At 39.8% G+C, this 21233-nt stretch overlaps 3 protein-coding genes across 3 annotated transcripts in view; 1 reads left to right on the forward strand and 2 right to left on the reverse strand.

The window, feature by feature from the left end:
- The window catches only part of Pgant2 (polypeptide N-acetylgalactosaminyltransferase 2), a 101702-nt gene extending 95900 nt beyond the window's left edge, over window positions 1-5802 (forward strand). Inside the window, exons 5-10 of the mRNA XM_066742101.1 lie at window positions 381-448; window positions 766-1017; window positions 1117-1332; window positions 1417-1636; window positions 1859-2069; window positions 2160-5802. Coding sequence (XP_066598198.1) covers window positions 381-448; window positions 766-1017; window positions 1117-1332; window positions 1417-1636; window positions 1859-2069; window positions 2160-2429 — 1237 coding nt within the window. The 3' untranslated portion in view covers window positions 2430-5802. The remainder of the gene's footprint in view (window positions 1-380; window positions 449-765; window positions 1018-1116; window positions 1333-1416; window positions 1637-1858; window positions 2070-2159) is intronic.
- A 10-nt stretch (window positions 5803-5812) lies between these two features.
- On the reverse strand, window positions 5813-7035 carry dbe (KRR1 small subunit processome component homolog dbe). Its single transcript, XM_066742105.1, has one exon. It carries the CDS (start codon window positions 6856-6858, stop codon window positions 5911-5913), a length of 948 nt encoding a protein of 315 aa, XP_066598202.1. The 5' UTR covers window positions 6859-7035; the 3' UTR covers window positions 5813-5910.
- Window positions 7036-8045: 1010 nt separating this feature from the next.
- The window catches only part of LOC136782584 (POU domain, class 2, transcription factor 1-like), a 93250-nt gene continuing 80062 nt past the window's right edge, over window positions 8046-21233 (reverse strand). Inside the window, exons 5-9 of the mRNA XM_066742099.1 lie at window positions 16783-16919; window positions 15378-15743; window positions 12796-13118; window positions 12387-12683; window positions 8046-12102 (exon numbers count right to left, since the gene is read on the reverse strand). Coding sequence (XP_066598196.1) covers window positions 11850-12102; window positions 12387-12683; window positions 12796-13118; window positions 15378-15743; window positions 16783-16919 — 1376 coding nt within the window. The 3' untranslated portion in view covers window positions 8046-11849. The remainder of the gene's footprint in view (window positions 12103-12386; window positions 12684-12795; window positions 13119-15377; window positions 15744-16782; window positions 16920-21233) is intronic.

Genomic DNA, 21233 nt, shown 5'->3' on the forward strand with positions numbered 1-21233 from the left:
AAATAATACTCGTAGATTGTCCTTTTGAATTTATCGTTTGCTCCACTCTAAGAAGTAGTGACATAATTCAAAGATTTTTCTCATACAAAGGGATATAGTATTATTTAAAACATTTTTCCGTGAAGAGTCTCTACCTGTAGGAGAAGATAACTAGCTATAGATTCACCTTGTACTTTGAGAGGAAAGTTGCAAGTGAAGATAGCTACGCCACTTGAAGTTTTAAAAGTTTTTGACATCGAGCTAGAAAGGGTCAGGATGAAAGGCGAGAAATTAATTTTGATGCCATGCAGTTTAAAAACTTATCGTCAAAGCTTCGAAAAATATATTTCTTTCTCCCAGGCCATTCTATAATTATTAATCAACATTATTTATTTTCGCAGCGTATTGAATAGGAGCCCGGAGCACCTTATCAAGGAAATTATTTTAGTGGATGATTTTAGCGATCATCGTAAGTATTTAGCATTTGTATCATAATCTATATAGTGTTATCTTATAAAGAGTACACCTAAAAAAACTACCCAGACTATAATTATAATATTCGATTTAGCTTGGAAACTATAAACGATACCAATTTTTTGTATAACACCTTTTTCAAGCATCTTTTAATTTACACTCATGCAGAACTTATATATACAAATTTTGACGTTTCCTCCAATTACAAAGACAAAACAGAATTTTATATTCGTGATCTAAATTGTTATATTTGGCAGACCGTGTACAAGAACACAGTATATATTAATCAAATTTGACGTTTAACCCCCACAGCTGAAGATGGAGAAGAATTATCGAGAATCCACAAAGTACGAGTAATAAGAAATGAAAAGCGAGAAGGTTTGATGAGATCCCGAGTTCGTGGAGCTGATGCCGCGACTGCTAGTGTTCTGACATTCCTGGACTCGCATTGCGAGTGTAACGCGGATTGGTTAGAGCCGCTCTTGGAAAGAGTGGCTGAAGATCCATCAAGAGTCGTCTGTCCAGTGATCGACGTGATCAGCATGGATACCTTCCAATACATCGGTAAGCAAAATAATCTTGATGACCAAAATTATATATAATCTCTTCGTACGAGATCCTCGCGTTTGTTAAAAATATCCTAAAAATCAATTCACAACAAAGGTGCCTCGGCTGATCTGAGAGGAGGATTCGACTGGAGTTTAGTGTTCAAATGGGAATATCTGAGCCAAACGGAGCGTCAAGCGAGGCAAAAAGATCCAACGCAGGCGATAAGGACACCGATGATAGCTGGTGGACTATTCGTCATCAATAAAGCGTATTTCGAAAAACTTGGAAAATACGACACGCAAATGGACGTCTGGGGTGGAGAGAATTTGGGTAGATATAAATGGAGAATATTTAGAACCATCGAAATAATTGCAGGCATCGACAATGATGAATCAATCGATTCGCCACTTGCAGAAATTTCCTTTCGAGTCTGGCAGTGCGGTGGTAGTTTGGAGATCATACCCTGTTCTCGAGTTGGTCACGTGTTTCGGAAGCGTCATCCATACTCCTTTCCGGGTGGTAGCGGAAACGTATTCGCACGAAATACCCGCAGAGCTGCCGAGGTCTGGATGGACGATTACAAACAGTTCTACTATAATGCTGTGCCGCTGGCACGAAATATCCCTTACGGAAAGTAAGTCTCTCCGACAGTTGGACTAAACTTGCCGTTCTGCGGAGCTGTACCAAACTGTACAATGAACTCTCCGTTATACCAATTTCAAACAATCCCTACCTCGATATACAGTGCATATTTATATGACGTAGTAAACGCGTGTACTGCATATACTTTAATACAATTTTCACTGGACGAAAAATTCTAAATGTTTCATAAAAACTCGTTATTTTTAATCCGCAGTATTCAAGACAGAATGGAACTAAAAAGAAGATTGCATTGCAAACCCTTCAGCTGGTATTTGAAGAACGTTTATCCGGAGCTGGTTATACCCACGAGCGAGGGGGGCCCAGGAGGCTCTTTGAAACAAGGCTCGGCGTGTTTGGACAGCATGGGCCATCTTTTGGATGGTAACGTTGGGCTGTATCCGTGTCACGACACTGGCGGAAATCAAGTATGTCTTGAAAATTGTCGATATCGGGTATATAAAATATTTAATGATAATAATGATTCGTATCTAAAGGCGAAAATGTTTAATTTGCAGGAATGGGGTTTGACCAAGGATGGATTGATCAAACACCACGATCTCTGCTTAACCTTGCCCGTGTATGCGAAAGGCACGACTCTCCTGATGCAAATTTGCGACGGCAGCGAGAATCAAAAGTGGCGTCATTTGGAAGGTGGCTTGATCCGTCACTCTAGAATTCCAGTTTGCATAGACTCTAGATACCAAGCACAGCGGGGAATAACGGCCGAGAAGTGTGACTCGAGCGCGGAGACGCAGAGATGGCACTTGTACAATCACAATCATTAAGCTTCGTCCGAATTTAACGATCCGAAATCTTTTCAATTAATATACTATATATACACCGACGATCATACGAGCAGATACAAGAACGCTGATGGGGAGAATGTTGAGCAGCCGATCCGTCTGTAATCGGGACAGAATTCGGATAAAAATGTCATTAGTTTCATCGGGATGAGTACATCGATAGAGGGTGGAGGATAGGGAAATTGACTCGGCGAGAGAGGGAGGCGAGTTCTTTTGACCAAGGCAGCAGGATACGGGAATCGATTCGGTGTTAAATGGTGAAACGACGTAAGCGTCTTGCACGTTGCACGGAAAAAGCGCAGTGGCAAAACTTCGTATCGCTTTCGAGTGGCAAGCGGTGGAAAGTTACTGCGAAAAGTGGAAAAGTTGTTACTACTTTGTAAAACAGGGCAAGAGAGTGGTAAGATAAAATATGAGGATAGAGAGAAATGGTATACTGAAGCGGGAAGAAAGATGGATCAAGAAATTTAAGTAAACGATAGAATTATGGATAAACTTCGTTTTAAGTAAATGCATTGTCGTGTGTGTACAGTATCTACGTATTTATTTCTTAAAGAGAGAGAGAGAGAGAGAGAGAGAGAGAGAGAGAGAGAGAGATGGATAATCCCACTTATTGTAAATTTACTATAATATATACTGCGTGTAAAGGGCGTTATTATACATATAATACTTGGAATTTTTGCAAACAGTGGAATTGACAGAAATCAAAGGGGTGACGTCGTCTCACATACTTATATGTACATATATATATGTATACACGATATGGACGTCGTGGCCGGATTGATAATTGATCGTCTGATTTAGGAATGTTGCTCGTTAAACTTATAAACATACGTAATACATGATTTAAAAACTTATTGATCTCAGAGAGACTTTATCGCGCACGATCGTTTGTTCCATTTGCAATTTTTTGAGGCCTATTTCTTGCTAATTTTAATCAGCAACGAGAACAAAAACAATTTTATATATTTAGCGTTACTTTAAGACGCTTCATTATTACTCGACGTAAGTCATTCTAATTGCAAACACCATTTTGAGATTACGCTTTTAGGCAATTTGCCTAAAAAGATATACTTTATCGCTAAGTGAATATGAAATCGTATAAATGTTGAGGCGATACCGATTAGAGCAGCTAAAATATGTAATATATATATTACTCGAATGTTTTTGTAATCTTCTAATTTAAACTTTTGAATGTGGATAAAACATAATACCGACGCTCGTTATTTGCATCGAATAAATTCTGATCGGCCCAACAGCGAAAAAATGATTGAATTTTGTATGATAAAGCTGCTTTTGTTGGATAAAAATCAAAAGTATGTACGAGGTTGATACTCTTAAGCTTAGTGATTCTATTTTTATCTTTTTTTTTTTTAGTAGGCGTATCGATTAATTGATACAATCGCTATAATCAAAGCGAGGTTTGTAAAACTTTAAGCTCGAATGCGCTCAAAACCGAAGATGCACTGCATTGAGCAGTGTAATTCTTACAGAGATTTATTTTTATAACAAATTGTATATTTACTTGGTTGTGCGAATGAATGTGTATTAAAATACGTTGAAGGATAGAAATACTTTACACACTGCAAATCTGCTGCGTTTTTGCGTTCTTGTCGCTAGAATAATACACTACGTACTTAATTTAGAAATTAAACTAATAATAGATCGAATACGTCGTCCTCGATTGAAATCTTTTAACTGAATATATATATAAAGATGCGATAAATATTATATTATGAAAGGTGTGCCACTTAATTCATTTCCTCAGGTGGATCGTTAAATTTCATTTATCCTCGTAATTTCAAGAGACATCAATCTTTTGCATATTACCTTTTTAATTTTAAGTAAAAGGGACTTTCTGGGAAATTTTATAAAAATTGATATCTCTCATATTTGCGAAGATAACTAAAGTTTTGCGTTAAAGCTGAAGGCCCATTTAGGCGGCACATCCTAAATCAAGCAGAATGTATAGGATGTTCATAAATTCCTTTACCAAACCCTAATCAGTTCCAACAAGATACATTTATGAAAATATTAAAAAACGCGTGTTTTATCCGATTTTATTAAAAGCAACCCCCTATATTATTCCATCGTATCTTTGAAAGTTATTTATTAAAAAGTCCTTGAGACAAGCTTTACAAATATCTTATAAATAAATATGAAGCTTCATTTAAACAAATCAGTTCTACTCTCATATTACTTTTGAATGTCAAATAAATACCATTATCTAAGATAGTTTCCAAAAGAAAAAAAACGAGTACCATAATATTTTTCAAAAATGTATCGATTCTAAAATAATAAGGGAAGGAAACTTTATAAACGCCCTGTAGAAATTTTAATACATTTAATATACTTTCAAACAATAACTATTAACTACTGCCGTTTTGTGCCGCAGCTTAATGAAAATACTGATATGGCAACTATTGTGCAATATTAAAAATTGACATTTTCAATTAAAAGTTCTTAGAGAGATTTATTTGAATGAAAATGACCTTTTAAAACTATCAATATAGAGTTTTCGTCAATCAAAAAAATCAAATATAACTCACTATTTAACTCCATTTTATATTCATGAATTTATATATACACCAAATTTCCCAAAAACATATAGTTGTTTTATTGTAATTAAAACAGTACTCAAATGTGTAAATAAGTTATCATCTTTTGATACTTAATTTAGCCCTCCCGTCCTTATAATAATTAATAGTTCTTTTTTTATATTTCTGTATATTACGGGTTTCAGAAAACTGATATTATAATCCTGACGAATAAATGTAAATATTTTACAGACTTAAGCTTAGATATATAATTATAAACTATTGTACTTTTAAAATATAAATTGTAAAAAATACATAAATTGGCCATAATTATAAGGTATAGCAAATAATCATGAGTGTAATATGTACTGTAACCATCGAAAAGCGAAAAACTTTATATTCAAAAAATGCATTACAAATAGATTAAGAATCGTGTATGTATACTGTGAGAGCATTTTAACAAAATTAATTCAAAATTTTATGAACAATATTATACTACATTGTTTTTCTCAATAGTAAAACTTTATTGGAAACTGTAGAATTTTCTAATTCTCATATTTATAAAATGCAAAATCAAAGATATGGAAATATTTCGATACATTATTTCTACCGAAATATACGCTTTTTACTAGTAGTATACTTACCTCCATTAAAACAATAATTACATTTTTTAAAAAATATTAGCCACTTTAAAGTTTATGCATTAAAATTTCTGTTATTCTGTAGCTTAAAAATGTATGATATATACTATAATAATTGAGTGTATCTTAAGGATTCAATACTAAGGTGATTATAGTAACAAATTTTTTAAATAAAACTATATCAACAACAATAAAATATGCATTTATTATTTATATAAAAAAATCAGTGCTTTAAAAGCTTTGTACATTATTAAATACTCATGAATGGTGAAAAATACATATGAGCTAAGTATTTACATTTTTCTTTTTAAGTCCTTTTTTCACTTTTTTCTTAATTTCATGAATATCTATATCATCATTCTTTTTCTCTTTCTTCGACACATTTTCTTCTGGTGGAACAAATGCTTCTTCTCTACGCAGTTGCCTCTTCTTTGTAGCTTCTTCATGACGTGCCTCCTGTTCCTTCTTCCTCTTAGCTCTTTTCTGCTCTTCCTTCAAGAAGTATTCACCAGTTGCCAGCTGTTTATCAACTTTGCTTTCTACTTGTGGGGGTGGGAAAGGTGTATAAGGTTTCTTTTCTTTCTTGTTTTTCGGCTGTTTCCTCTTGCTGATATTTTTACTAGTAAATTTGGGCAAGTATTTTTCCCAATTCTCATTTTTCATCAATGGGTCTTTTGCAAGTTCTTTTTTAACCATTAGAGCTTTTATACTGTATATAGGATGAATGTTTTTCATAGTATCTTCTACTACACGTCTTACTTGCTGTAAGCCCTTATAAGGTCCTACAGCGGAAACTGTTTGACCTTGAACTACTACATAACAGTTTGTCAGAAGTTCAATAGATTTAAGAGTATATCCATTGGGTCCGATAAGCCTTTGTCTTCTTTTCACAAATTTTTCCTTATTTCTTACAAAAGAAGATATTTTAATAATATCACAACTAATTTCATCTTGCAGTACTCTTACAGCTTGTTCAAATGGAACAGATCTAGCCATTAGCTTCATCATATCCCGTGCTTTAATTATAATGAAGGGATCATATGTTTTTCTTGTTGTTCTTACTGTGATACTACCTTCGATAAGATCTAATTCACATTTTATTGCATGACTGTCTAATGCTTTTTGAAGAAAAGGCCAGTGTTGCTTTAAATATTTTTCCCTATATTTTGGGAATATAATAGCAAAAGAACTTTCTTCTAACAGCCTATGGGTCATTGTTGTCGACTCCTCCATTTTGAGTTATGCTACGCTGTGCGGTGTGCTGTTTCTTCACATCGGATTAATAGGGACTGACCAGGACTGACTGCAGACTGGGAAATTGGGAACTGTGGGAGTTGGGACCACGCCGAGATTGAGACGAACGATTGAGATTTAAGTGTCAGTCAGTGTGCTGCTGAGCTGAGATTGCTCATTTATGCGAGTTGCAACTCATGCGGTCCTCCTGCGGCAATCCCAGCCGATAGACGGCGCTGCTGACGATTCCATTTCCATTCCATTCCATCTGAGAAACTTTGCTCATACATACGGGTCTTTTCTCTTTTCCTAACGGCGGGACATAGGATTGTGTTATTTGACTATAGCATTGAAGCACTTACTATACATTAATATAATTAATAAAAGCGTAGATAGTTAAGTTTTAATGGTTACTTTAGTTTAATTGCTTCTATTATTTATTATAAATATCATTTTACTTAATTAATCTTGGTGACTTCGATTAATACTTAAATTAAACGGAAAATAGTAATTTGACTATAGTAAAAAGTACTATAGTCAAATAACACGAAATCTCCTATGTCCCGCCGTTAGGAAAAAACCTATACAGAGACTGTTACAGGAGATTTAATTAATTAATTAGTTTCACCACCATCTATACTTATTCTAATGGACTCTTTTAATCTTCAATATATTATTATAATCGTTACTTTCACAGAAACAAATATTTGTACCTCTAACGAACGTCTAAACTTGTCCGATTCGGGGAGAAGAAGAAGCTTCCATAGGTAGAACTTTCGTCTCTCATTGGTCGAGCGAATGTTACACCAGCGCCACAACGGGCCACTCTAACGCCACATACAATTTTGCCTTTACGCCATCTGTCAAAACTTATGGGAAGCACGTTAATTTAGCTGTGAATAGGATAAAGCAGAATTCCATCAATTTTTAGATTTCTTTCGCATCATAGAGTACAAATTGAGAAGAAAGCTTTTAAATGCTAAGAAATCAAATAATAAATTTAGTTAATTATTATGCAATGATTTAAAAGTAGATAAAAGGAGAATAATGGGGAGAAAATAAATCTATATAAGATTTAAAGCAAATACAACTACAGTATTGTAAAATGAGGGTAGATACAATTTTGCCTATGACGCAGTTTATTATACAATTACAATATATTTTACTAATTTTACGCTGATAAATAATAACCGTTATTATCATAGCTATGTCTATAGATAACATGTACTATTTACGATTGATATGACTTTATTTATACATCACCAACTATCTCTCATGTTTTTTGTCTGGTTTGCAAAATAGATTAAGCGCAAACGTACATACGTAAGATATTGCCGAAAACTTGCTGACTTGGACCTTTGCAAAAACCTTTAGTGAATGCAGAGGGATATTCGAAATCTAATAGCTTAATCGCGATGACTCTTCGAGATAGTTTTAATTCATCTTGGTACAAAATAGTTAAATAAATTTCTCGACCGTCGCGAAATTTAAATTTAGTAAGAACTGTCATACCGTGCTCTTTTTCACTTAATTACTTCTAGAACCTTAATACGCTCGCGAAAACGACGATCAGTCCTCCCTTATCAGATCGACGATCTTTTTAGTATAACATACGCTCTTGATAATACGAATTACACATCGAATTGTAGTAAGTTTATTGGTAGCCTTATATTCTTGTCAAAAGACATATATGCTTCTTTACTCTCCTCCTACGAACAACCGGTTTAGGCTGGTAACACGCCGTAGGATATTTTTCTCTGACATCTAGGAGATTCATATACAAATGCCGCGAATACATGATGCGTCTATTAATTATTTAATTTTACTCGTTAAAAGTAGTCGCACTTCGACAACATGGCGGGGACGGTAAGAGAAAATTTGGCGAGAAACAAATAAATTTCGTACACGATTATTAACAACAAAATGGGAGAGATGACCTTGACCCGATAATTATATTCATAGAAAAAAGAATGCAGTAAACAAAGAAATGAAACAAAACTAAATGAAACGTTGTCTCTAGCTTCTTTATTCTCAAATAATAAAGGTTGAAACATAATGAAATAATAATTAATAAGTCGTAATAATAAAATAATATAATAATAATAATAATATAATATACTATAATAATATATAATATTAATAATAATAAAAAGATCGCTACGATAGCTTCTTCCATCATAGATGGGCGCACGATTTCCTATCATGGAAAATAAAGCAACGGACGGGGTAACCCAAAACGATGCGAGAGGATTATTTCGTACTTGAATTATCTACAAATGCCGTCCTTGTCTCCCTCCGAGGAAATTAATCCGGAGAACCTTTACCCTCTTCCTCTCGCATTTTGGCTCTCCGTTCTCATGTCGCGCATCGACGAAGCAGGGTCCTACCGCCGCTCTAGGAACTCTTTTGCTTATTTCTCGATTTTTGTCCGTTCTCCATTCTTTCAGCAACTGCATTCAACCTCGAACATCATCCTTCTCCGTCTTTAACGCATTCGCTACAGTTTGGTCCACGACTCTGCTCTCTCTCTCTCTCTCTCTCCGGGGACATTTACGAGACTAATTGAAGACAGCTTGACGCGGTAGCCCAGGACGATCTCGCCGAGGAAAGAGAATAACGACGTTGTGGCGAGACCTGCAGATTCCCACCCCCCCCCCCCCCCTCTTCGCTTCATGGCTAAATCAAGAACGTGCCGGTCGCATCCGAATCCCTTCGACTCTCTCCACCATTTGCATCCTTGCCCGCTGAATAGAAACGCGCGATTGCATGACCGATGAATTTCTTCGCATTCTCGATTTTGCCATGAAATCCTCGCGATCGGTTTCGCACGTACATCATTATCGCCACTCTATACGCTCTAGCCACACGCACAAAAAGAACAGGGAAAATAAGAAGAATCTCACAATAATTTACACGACGAATGATAATAGTATCCAGCAGTAGTGTAATTGTGGCCGTACTAGCAACGATAATAATAATTATAATAATAAACGCTACTATCGCTACGATAACGTCGTGATTAACGTCGTGCTTCCATTATTTACAAGACGTGTATTTATACATTTATTTATTTCTTATGTATAGTATGTATATATGTATATCCGAATATATGTACTCGTACATTTACGTAGGTATATATATGTACATATACTCGCGCATGTAAATTTCTATTTATATTTATATAATATAGTCCAAACGAGACAGCCGATACGCGCACCCATCGTGATATAATTGCCGCGTGTGTGTATACAATTATTGCAAGATTGTATTCAACAAACGAGTACGCACAGTTCCTTAGGTTATTTACTCTAGCTAGACTCATGATCAGTGTATCATCGCTCTCGAACGTCCGATAATATCCGTGATCATAGTCTGTCAATAATTCATCGGTAGTTCATCCCCTTGAAGAGATCGCAAATTTCCGCGATTTTTTCTTTTAATGCCTCTTTCGATAAAAGCTCTTGCTCGCATTGCGCAAAATTTCTTCCTACACGTTAACTCTTTTCGCTCGGTATCGTTCCATCGCGCGTCGCACCGATCGAGATACGCGAGTCACTCGCACGCTCGTGCAAAGCGATCGGACGAAACGCGTGGAGAACGAATTACAGTTCTGTACGAAACTGATCGAATCGCTTGACACTTTATATAATTTCCGGAAATGATTATCTATAATTAATACGTCTATCGGATCTATGAGAAAATTGCTCCACGAAAACGCAAGTTTTGGTCATTTTTGGCATGTTTCTCGTTCTACAGTCATCACATCGCTCGACATTGTCTTTCGCTAGCTAATATAATTAACCGCCGTAGCGCAGTGTATGGCAATCTTTAACTTGAGAATAATTGTAAAGCTTATACTTGCGTTCACGTATGGGGAGGATGGCTATATACTAAGCCCGGTCAATATACAGCCCTTCGACACGGATATGTACGATTTGCTTCCTCAGCTATATATATATATATATATATCTTCGCTTCTCTCTCGCGTCTTTGCGCAGACACGTCGATCTCTGTATGTACAAAACATATTGTCGGGCTTGTTGCATTTCGTCATTGAAACGTACGAACCCTGCTTACCATGGCGTCCCTGAGGCGCCTGCTTATTAAAGTATTTCTCGTACAGAGATATATATATATGAAACAAGTTTTAGAGGCTGATTGCCGCGCAAGCAAGTACCGTATAATTGAGTGTGGTTGAAAAAGAAAATTCGCCATTGAACTTGGATTTATTTTCTCTTTATTGTTGGACCAATATTCAATGAAAAGAGTGCGTTGTCTTTTGTACATGACGTTTCGTAAAAGGTTTATAGCTCGAGGGAAAAGGAGCGTTGGACGAATAGCGCAAAGTCGTCCAAGGTTCGTTTTCAATGATTCTCTAAAGAGTCGCTTAAAATATTAGTCGCCGCCGTTGTCATTGATCCTCCTCCTCTTTTCATTGAATCTATCAGGATTTCAGAAAAGTCGTTAAAAAATTCTTGTCGCGTTGCAATTGTTTCCCTTTAAAACAATGACGGTCATCTCGTATACCCTCGTCGTGCCAGGCACAGTATCATCGTGCCCGGTGTGTTATAAATAAAATGACATGACTTTGTCCAGAGTTCATTCGGTACAAAAAGCACACACTCACGCACACACAGAGTACTCCACGATATGTTAATAATCGTATTCTACAGTCTCGTAGCGTACATTAGCCAGGACCCACCATGACCGATAGGACTATCGAAGCTACGTGTATCGTGCGTATATCTGTTCTCTCTTGATCCAAGTGTCGATAAATCTGGTGCTCCACGTTGGACTCAGTCCCTCAATTTTTGGTATCAAACGTCCAATCGTTTCGATGATTCAATCGTCCGACCTACGACCTGGCAAGTATATCTTTCAAAGAGCAGAGACGTTCAATGATAGAATTCTGGTAGATTGCACAAACGTCGATCCTGATGACGATGATGATGCCGATAGAGAGCGTCCCCCGGGTGGGTCGGCTGTTGATGTCACTCGTGAGATTTCCCAGTCAAGGGATTATAATTGCTACCCGCGGGCGCTACCAGTGCCAACGGTAAGGGTGATCCTAGGGGGGAAGGATGGGGGTGCGAATGTCCCATCCCCGATGTGTGCGTCGTCAGCGCCAGTGGACTGCCCGTCATCGAACTTGCCAAAGACGCGAAGACCGATGGAGCGGGGGACGCCATGGTGGGACTACCCATCGCTGCCGTGGGTGGATTTATTCTTTTCTCCTTTTGTCGTCTGTAAAATCATCCAATGTCCGTAAGAAAACTCTCTTATCATTCGGGAAAATGTATACACTGCACTGAGAGAACAATATTTTTTAGAGTCAAATATGATTTGGATGGTCGGTATTGGGTCGATGGAAAATAATATTTTTTCTTCTTTTTAAGGAAAGTGAATGTAATTTCATTAGTGATAAGATATCAACGACATCCTACAAATATTTATTTGAATCTATAATAATTGCAATTCACAAAATACAATTTTTTTCTCAGTGTATTAAGAACAATTTGAAACGTTACCTGTTGCAAAACCAAACTCTAACGACTTCCTTCTCCATCGCCAAACTGTCAGCTAAAATAGTGATCTCTTCCGAAGTAGGTTTTGGATTTTGAACGAAAGCTTTCTCCAAAGCTACTCGTACACTGGTTTCGATCGAGGTTCGCTTTTTCCTCCGCCTTCCGATCGCTTCGGGGGTGGTCAGTGGATTCGACAAAGAGTTTGGATTGTTTAAAGAATTATCAGCATCCTCCAACCATTTCTGCAGGAGTGGCTTCAGTTTACACATGTTCTTGAACGAGAGGTTGAGAGCCTCGAACCTTCGATAAATCAGAGCAAAGCGTTTTTGATTAGTTATTTTGTTAAGTCGGTATATAAATATGGCGGACCCTGAAGAGATAATTGGATCATCGTCGTAAACTTATCAATTACCTGGATATGGTCGTTTGTGAGAAATCGTTGCCATAAAGCTTGCCCATGGCGAGTCCTACGTCACCCTGAGTGAATCCAAGCTTGATTCGCCTCTGTTTGAAGGTTTTGGCAAACTGCTCGAGCTCCTCGAGATCCGTCGTTTCTTCCGGCGATGGCTCGAGCCTCGTTGGTGGTGGTTTCACGGCTGGCGGGGTTCCCGGAGGGGGAGGAGATCTCTGTTGCGATAAGCCTCGTCCAGCCATGCCTCCCCCACCACTTTGGAGGGCTTGCTGTTTCTGAAGGGCTTGCAATTGTTGCGCTGCCTGGGCTACCGCCTGCTGCACCTACCAATTAAATCACAATACTAATTAGAGACCACGCTCGATAATAAATCCTAAAAATACATATTTATATTCCTAATGAAATACGATCCCGACTGGTTGCATCTATCACCGATGTTTTGGCTACAGTGTATTATTGCGAGCCTTCGGCAAGGGTTAAAACCTATTCAAGATGATGTTACTTCTCTATTCTTAGGAGTGGCACGTGGCGAACTCGTGTAGATGCAAGTGGCAAAATGTCTACTGTCGAGAGGCATTTGGTAGATCGATTATCTTCACCCTTTCCTTAACCAGATGATCGATTGGCTGAATAAGGGGTTGTGTGGTTATGCACGGCACCCTTGAAGCTATAGGCTTAGGCTGGGACTAGTGTCGCGTGACCCAGGAGCCTCTTATTTATGCCTACATGCTTATTATTATTGATGTAAGGGAAAGCTCGGTCGGGCCATTTTTAGGATAGTCGCGTGTTGTGATTGGATATACTACAGGTGTCATGCATATGCTAAAACCGCAAAGGAACGATGTATAAATTCAATAATTATTAACACCCACGTACGAAACTACGAAAATATTAAAAATAACAAATCGACTTCTATAGTATCCTAAAAAATATTATCATCCCAAACATATATGTACATAACCTACAGCATTATTTTATTATCTCCTTCTGGCCTGGAATCCAACGAGCCGGTACCACACAATAGCAAGATATATACTTCCAGCAACATTTGGTCTTATTATATTGTCTCGTGTCACGTTCTGAGCGAGGATACGAAGGAACAAGGGGTCGAAGGCTCTTAAGCATATAGATTCTCAATGGAAAACACTGTACCGAGGAAGAAAGGGGCAGAATGGAATAAAATAGCTATAGTCGTATCGAAAGCATCGTGCACAGCCTGAGTCGCGTGCGAGGGGATGCAGGAGCAGGTTGCAGGTTTACCTTTTCGAAGCAAAGGGTTGTTGCTGCAAGCCACGTACTCGAAACGAGGTAGAAAAAAAGGATAGAGAGAGAGAGAGAGGAGTTTGCTTCTATTACAAGGAGTTATTGGTTAGCGTAGCCGAGGATACGAGGGTAAGACGTGCGAGAGGGGGATCATCCGAAGCAGCAGCAAGAAGAGGATCTGTAAGGATGGCGTAGGGCAGCCACGTGTGAGGTAACAAAAGAGGCCCCGTGTAGGCAAGGTGCAACAGGGCTCGAGAATCTCTTTGCCAAAGTGTATCCTGTCTTTCAAAAGGACACCATAGGCCTGTGCCCATATAGCCACGTACGCACATACACACACACACACACACACATACACGCCAATCGTGAGCAGCGTTGCATAATGCACACGGACGACTAAGAACCTGGCCCATGCGTGGTGGTAGCGCACGACCATTAAATCTTCCAGAGTTTGAAGTTCGAAGTCGTTTTGTTAGTCTAGCCCAACGCACGAAGAACCTCCCTCCCCCTCTCTTCAGCACTGCATCGCTGCACGAGCTTGATGGTCACATCCAACCCCATAGAAAATCTCTCGTAAATGCTGCTGCCCTCCGACCCATTCAACGATCACCTAGCTGACGCTCGGCGAAAGATAGGCCCCGGGAAGAAGGAGGATCGTTTTTCACGTGCCTCCGGATATCGTAAATCGATTTTCCCGATTCGATCCGAAAGATCGGCCGCGGGACAAAAGCCGCCAAAAAATACTCGCGTTGAGATTTCTTTGGAACGAGCTGCAAGCGGATATATTAATCTCTCTCTCTCTCTCTCTCTCTCGGTATTCTCCATCGTATTGTACAATTTATTCGCTCGTCCCGTTGAATATATGCTGAATAGCACGGAGGATATATTAGGAATACTACGTGTTATTTTAGATAGCGAAATCTCAACGGGTACCGCGTCGGAATACGAAGCGAAAATCCTCTTAGAAGCTTTATTTGAGATTAATTGCAGATCGATTCGCAAATGGAATTGAGAGAGGGGGAGAGGAAAGATGCTGCCTGACAGATTTGTCGACGCAACAGCGCCAGGAAACCCTCTTCAAAGAATGAGACGTCTCTCGTCCCCGACCGATCAGATAACGCGACGCGTCTTTGCATCACCCTCGTACCACCAATGATTCCGATCGAACTCGTATCGAGTAGATGATTCGATGGAATCATCAAAGAGAAGTGAGGAAAGGAAGATTGGGTAAAAGAATATATATATATATACATATATACAAATGCTGTCGCGACGCTGCTTGCTGGTTCCCGTTGTAAATAGCACGGAGCAAGATTTACCTGATTTTGCAAAAAGAACTGGGCTTGGGCAGGAAGTTGGCCGGCAGCTGCTGGATTGGCTTGTTGAAATATCGCGAATTGTTGGAGGTGCTGCTGCAGAGATTGCTGTTGCTGCTGTAAAGTGGAAGCGAATGCTTGCAGTTCCTGAGGACCCAGGGCCCCCAGCGAGCCGTGCATCAGCAATTGCTGACTCACTAGTTGAGCTGCTAGGGCTGCTTGCGGACTTCCATTGTTTTGCTGATTGGAGTGTTGCTGTTGCTGCTGTTGCTGCTGACTTCCGGTTAACTGACTGCTGACTCCGGAGCTAGGGGACGAAGCACTGCCACTGGTACCACTGCTGCTGTTTCGATGCGACACGTCCGTGACCTAAGGAATTGTTTACTAATAATTATACTATATTATGGTGGAAATATTTCTATGTAGGAGTCGAACGGAGAAGAAAACAGGAACGATATACAATACGTAGCAATTTATTCGATCTGATACATATGATTACAAACGAACTGCTTAATTTTCGGCAAGAACAGTTCATTCCTCAGCGATTTCAGCGCGGTCGCACCTATCGTATAAATCTTGCTAATCCGACAACGGAAACAGAAGACTGTATAACATGTATCGAGCCGTCGGCTTGCGCGCGCTCTCAACTTTCTGCAATATATGTGTATGTATTTAGCAAATACCGAAAAGATACTCGTATTTGTTTATCGAGTAGTTTTTTATATATATGCTTATTCGACGCAGCTCGCGAACTAGGTACACTCCGAGCGAGAATATCAGATAAAGCAGGACGAGGAATCAAAAAAACTACCCTCTACGTCCAGCGTTGCGTTGTCGCATATTCGAGCAGGGTCGGGATAGCTGGTGTGTTTACTTTCGACCAGGTCAGGGTATTGGTCACTCTCGCTCATCCCGAACTTTTCTATTACACAAAATCTACTTCCTGCACCGTTCTTTTCCCACACCGAAACAAACTACCCTCTGCAGCCTTTATTTGTTGCTCAAATATTGAATCTGCATTCTTCCTCATCTCTCTGTACAGGCTATATATATATATAGTATTAAGAGTGCTCTGGTATAAAAGAACAAAGTACTCGTTCGCGTCTTCCCGTTCCTCGTAGTCCATTAAGAAACGCATTAACCATTCGTTTATAAACGGTCAGCACGAAAATACGATATACTTGTATATATATATATATATATATATATATATATATGCTATATACTGTACAGAAGACACCTGTGAGATTTTAAAGACAAGAACCCTTGCTGCCTTTGTGACACCTGTCACTGATTCGTGAGCAGCCTGGCAAATTACTCGCAGATTACGATCAGTTTTGACAAATGGTTTCGAGTTAATTGCAGAACACTTTCTTATACAGATAAAAGGACAATATTAATTACTAACCAGATTGAGGGCTTCCCTGTCAGAGTCCATGGAATCATGGTCAAGGTTCGCGTCCGTTGCATCTTGCACATCACTCGCGATACTCCTGTCGTCCCCACTGAGATCAGCTCCGTCCACGTCTCCGTGTAAATCGGCATCTGCGAGCAAAAACAAAGAGAGAGAGAGAGAGAGATGAGTGAAACGATAGGTAAAAACTGTCTGTAAAATAATAATTGAATAAAAAGTATTCAAATATGCAATTTTCGTTGAATTTCTTATCCAGTCTGATTGAACTTTATGGTACACTATTTATATACCAACGCTGGATATTAAAGCGAAATAAAAAACATAATTGCACAGCGTACAATCATTGTTGTTCTGTGGCCTGAATTTCTGACGATGATGGTGGCTGCGATGATGATGGTAGCTCGTGGGAGTTGAAGTCGGCGTGCTGGTAGCATGAAGGCGCATGTCCGCAAAGATCATCCTTGGGTCTTCCAGGAAGACCATTTTAAACTGGTTTTCTTCGGAGGATTCCTTCCTCGTCCTCGTCCTCGTCACATCGTCACGAACAATTCGTCCTTCTGCCCGCACCGCAATGACCTCTGACTTCCGGCCTCTCTTCCTTCTTTATTCAACCACGTCAGTACTGTACACTCTTTCACGGGAAATTAATATACGATTCCCGAGATCGTGATCGATGAATCTCTTGTACCTCTTTGAGCGGTGATCTTTCATTCCGTGGATCAATGATCCCTCGCTAATTCCGGAGCTTATTAAACTGTCCATTCACTTGTCAAAATTATGACTGATTCTTCCGAATAAAACTTGCAGATTCTCATTGTGTTCTCCAAAATATCGATAGTCAATGATTCTCTCGAAAAATCCAGAATTCGATAACACTTTTTCAAAAAATTATTACAAATATTACTTTGTGAATATTAATACGATCGACTGTAGCTTGTTTGAAGATTTGAAAAAAAAACTACACTCTCGTCGATCAATCAGCTATCTTGCAATTACCAACACAAAACGAGTAATTTTTTCCGAAAAAATGAATTTTCATGGATAGTGTAATTATGATAATAAATCAACGCGGATGATTTGAATACTTGCATATATAATTGAGTTAATATCAATAATGTGAATAAATTAGAATATTGATTAGCCGGTGAAGCGAGAACGTTTTACTAATGAATGAGGCTAGGTTAAAAAATGAACCGCAAAGTTTGTCGAGTCGTAAAAATTGACCACCCGTTATGTGCCTGGTGCTCCCCGAGAGGCGGACAGGGAGAGAATGTCAGAATGACGCAACGAAACGGTGGTCCTAAGGGCGAACGAGTCTCCCCCACCAGTTGGCAGGAGAAACGACGCCCTCCGGTTGGTCGAAAGATTGGACCTCTCTGCGACGATTGGTTGTTTGGCGAACCCTTTGCCCTTCGGGGTGTTACTCCTTCCATCGCGAGAGGCAACCCTTCAAGCATCCATCATCGTGTCTTACGACCTACCACCTCCCTCGCATATCACCCCTTTCACTTTCCATATTTTCCTCGCTTCCTCCAAACACCACCGCTCGTATAACAGAAGCTTAGGATAATGCCACGGAACCAATTCTTCGAATCGAGAAAACGAGCTGAGGCAACCGGATTGGCTACCGTTCGGCTCACAATGCATTTTAATAATAATTACTTCGATACGCTTCGAATATAGCTATATATATATAGAGAGTGGAAAATTTCCCAACCGTTTCAGCTTCGACCCGTCGTATGGATCACCACACTTGCTCGGATTCCTCTAAATTCTCTTTATATTTTTTTCTGTAGCACAAATTTCAACATTTTATTTTACGAAAATATACAACACGTTTCAATTAAGATTTCGATGCTCGTGCATATTTGACTTTGCACGATTGTGGGAAAGTCGGTGCATCGGGGCAGGAAGGGTCAGCGAAGGAACGAGAAAAAAAAAGGAGTTGCCTGGCCATTTCGACTGCGTTCGAACTTTCCCATCATCTCCTGATTCCGGGAGTATCGAAAAAAGATACGATCGAGGGAAAGAAAGATATGCTTGCAGAAGCGTCATAAAAACAGCGAGTGCAGGTGGGGATGCCTGGCGCGGATAAAGCTGCTGTACGTAGGGACGGGGATGCGAAGAAAAAAAAAATTCAAAAATCCTGTGGATCTTGCCAAGGCAGGAAAGTTTTTCCCCTATTAACGTAGAGACGCGAAGGTTCCGTGCGAGCGGCGCGCTCCCGCCGAGAAAAAAAGCCACCCTAAACAGCTAATATCCAGCAGCGATTTGCAAATTGCGGTAATAATTCCGAGCGTAGGATAATTTGACTCGCTTGGCTCAAATATGAGGCAAAAGCTGAAAAATATCGCTCTTGCCAGAAATCGTTCTCTCGTGCACCAGTTTTCTTTCTTCCAGCAGAGATCTCGGCTCTTACCTGGCGCGGATTCCCTCGAAACCGTAAAAAAGGCGACAGGTCAGGTAAAGACTGCTCCGACGAAAGCATTGGTGGATTCGCTATAAAATTTCAGTTACACGGCCTCACCTACCCCTCTCCGACTGTTAAACGCCCCTCCTCTTTAGCGAAGCGGCAGGTACGTCAACACAGACGCGCTACTTCCCATTGTGCGCCTTATACACCAGAGTTTCCCTTTTTTTCTCTGAATTTGCATCATCGTCCCGACTGCGGCGTCCCCCCCCCCCCCTCCTTCTTCCCTTTTTTAGTCGGAAATTACACTTTTTTCCGTGAGAATCTGCTGAATCTATCGGCTCACGGGTAGATAGAGGGAAGGAGAGGGGATAGGGGGGACACGGAGAAAAAGCAGCGAACGAGCGAGACAAGGAATCTTTGCAAAGGGAAGAATTTTTGGGGTGATTTCTCTCGGTTCCTATTTTCTACCCTTTTGCGGATATCGGTGGGTAAACGAGTATATACGTCAGAGTAGGTTTGTCGGTAGAGCTGACTTGAAAACTATAGTAACGAATAGGCGATCCTTGCTGCCAGGTGCGAAGCTACGCGAAATGGCACATAATGTGGAAAGCACGTGTTGCCACGTCACAGATAAGGCCCTGCTTCAACCGTCATTGGCCTTCCCTTTCTCCTCTACAACTTTAAGCACACACACATACACACCTTAACCGATTTTCTTTCTACGTAACACCAAAGAAATGCGAAGCGAACAAGGACAGAACGCTGCTACCAATAACAAAGCTCGACCAATCGTAGCTCAGGATTTGTGGAAAACGGTGAACGTTCAACTGCGTAATTGACACAGGTGATTCATCGCACGGGATACCGAAGACATTTTTTTTTCTTTCTTTTGCCAGGGTTTAGGTAAAGACAGGTTATAGGGGTAAGAGAATGGAACGGAGCTATGCCCACCCCGTTGATGGTTCGGACGAATCAACGCTGGATCAGAGATCCTTCTCCTAACGCGCGTCGCGAAATTTTGTCAAAGGAAAAAAAAACTGACGCGTTGATTCTACCAGCCAACGGTTCTTAACGTTTCTTTTCGCTTTCGTTGAATTTTCAAAGATGCGCGTGAGAAAATATATATATACACCTAGAGCAACTGACGTGTAGTGGTAAAAAGTTGGATTTATCTTGTGCAACGATCTTGTATAGAATATAATATACTATGTGTATATATATATATATACCATAGCAGGCAAGTTTTCTTTCCACGATCCAATAAGTGTTGACAGATGCCAAAAGTGGACCAAATTATGGAGGATTTGTGAAAGGAATTGAATATTCGTTTTCACCTGGAAGATTCTTTTTCATAGATATCTGCATAGAAGTGCATATATATATTCATAAGCAAGAACTCGATCGAAGGGGCAAGAGGGGGGAGCATAATGCATTGCCCATGCAATTTCTAGCTATTCAAGTCCATTTAACGTTCGCACGAGTGACACGGTAACCGTCTATCCATCACCCACGCACATTCAGAGAGAAGTCGAGGCGAGGAGCCATCGGGACAGCGAGTTCGGTCTATTCTATAATGGTGTGCTGCTGGATGCTGCAGCTGGACTTGCCGCTTCCTTACACATCAGCTTTCATGCAACTCTCTGTTCACCTTTCAAGGTGTGCGTGGATGCTATTCGTGAAGGCATACACACATTCGGTGTGGGGCAAACGAGACTCTGATCGGTGACCTCGGGTCGACTCCTTCTTTTACGTGCCAAACGTCGATGACCCGACCTTCCTCCGCAGAATTCGGACTGTCCAGACTGCATCAGGTGATTAAGCACAATGATGCACCTGAATCTCCCGTTCGATTCTCCCAAATAATTCAAACTTATCGTGTAATAAACGTGAAGAGTATATACGGTTGATTCTTGCGTTGATTGAATTTTAGTAGGAATTTGGATTTGATTCGTTGGAATATCTTTAAACAAAGGAAAATTGTAAATTGCATTCTTCGATCGTTGACCAATCGATGTATATAGGAAGTTTTCGA

Source organism: Prorops nasuta, unplaced genomic scaffold (assembly GCF_024137725.1).
Source record: "Prorops nasuta isolate Cenicafe-Biocafe unplaced genomic scaffold, Cenicafe_Pnas_1.2 PNAS00027, whole genome shotgun sequence".
Classification (NCBI taxonomy): Eukaryota; Metazoa; Arthropoda; class Insecta; order Hymenoptera; family Bethylidae; genus Prorops; species Prorops nasuta.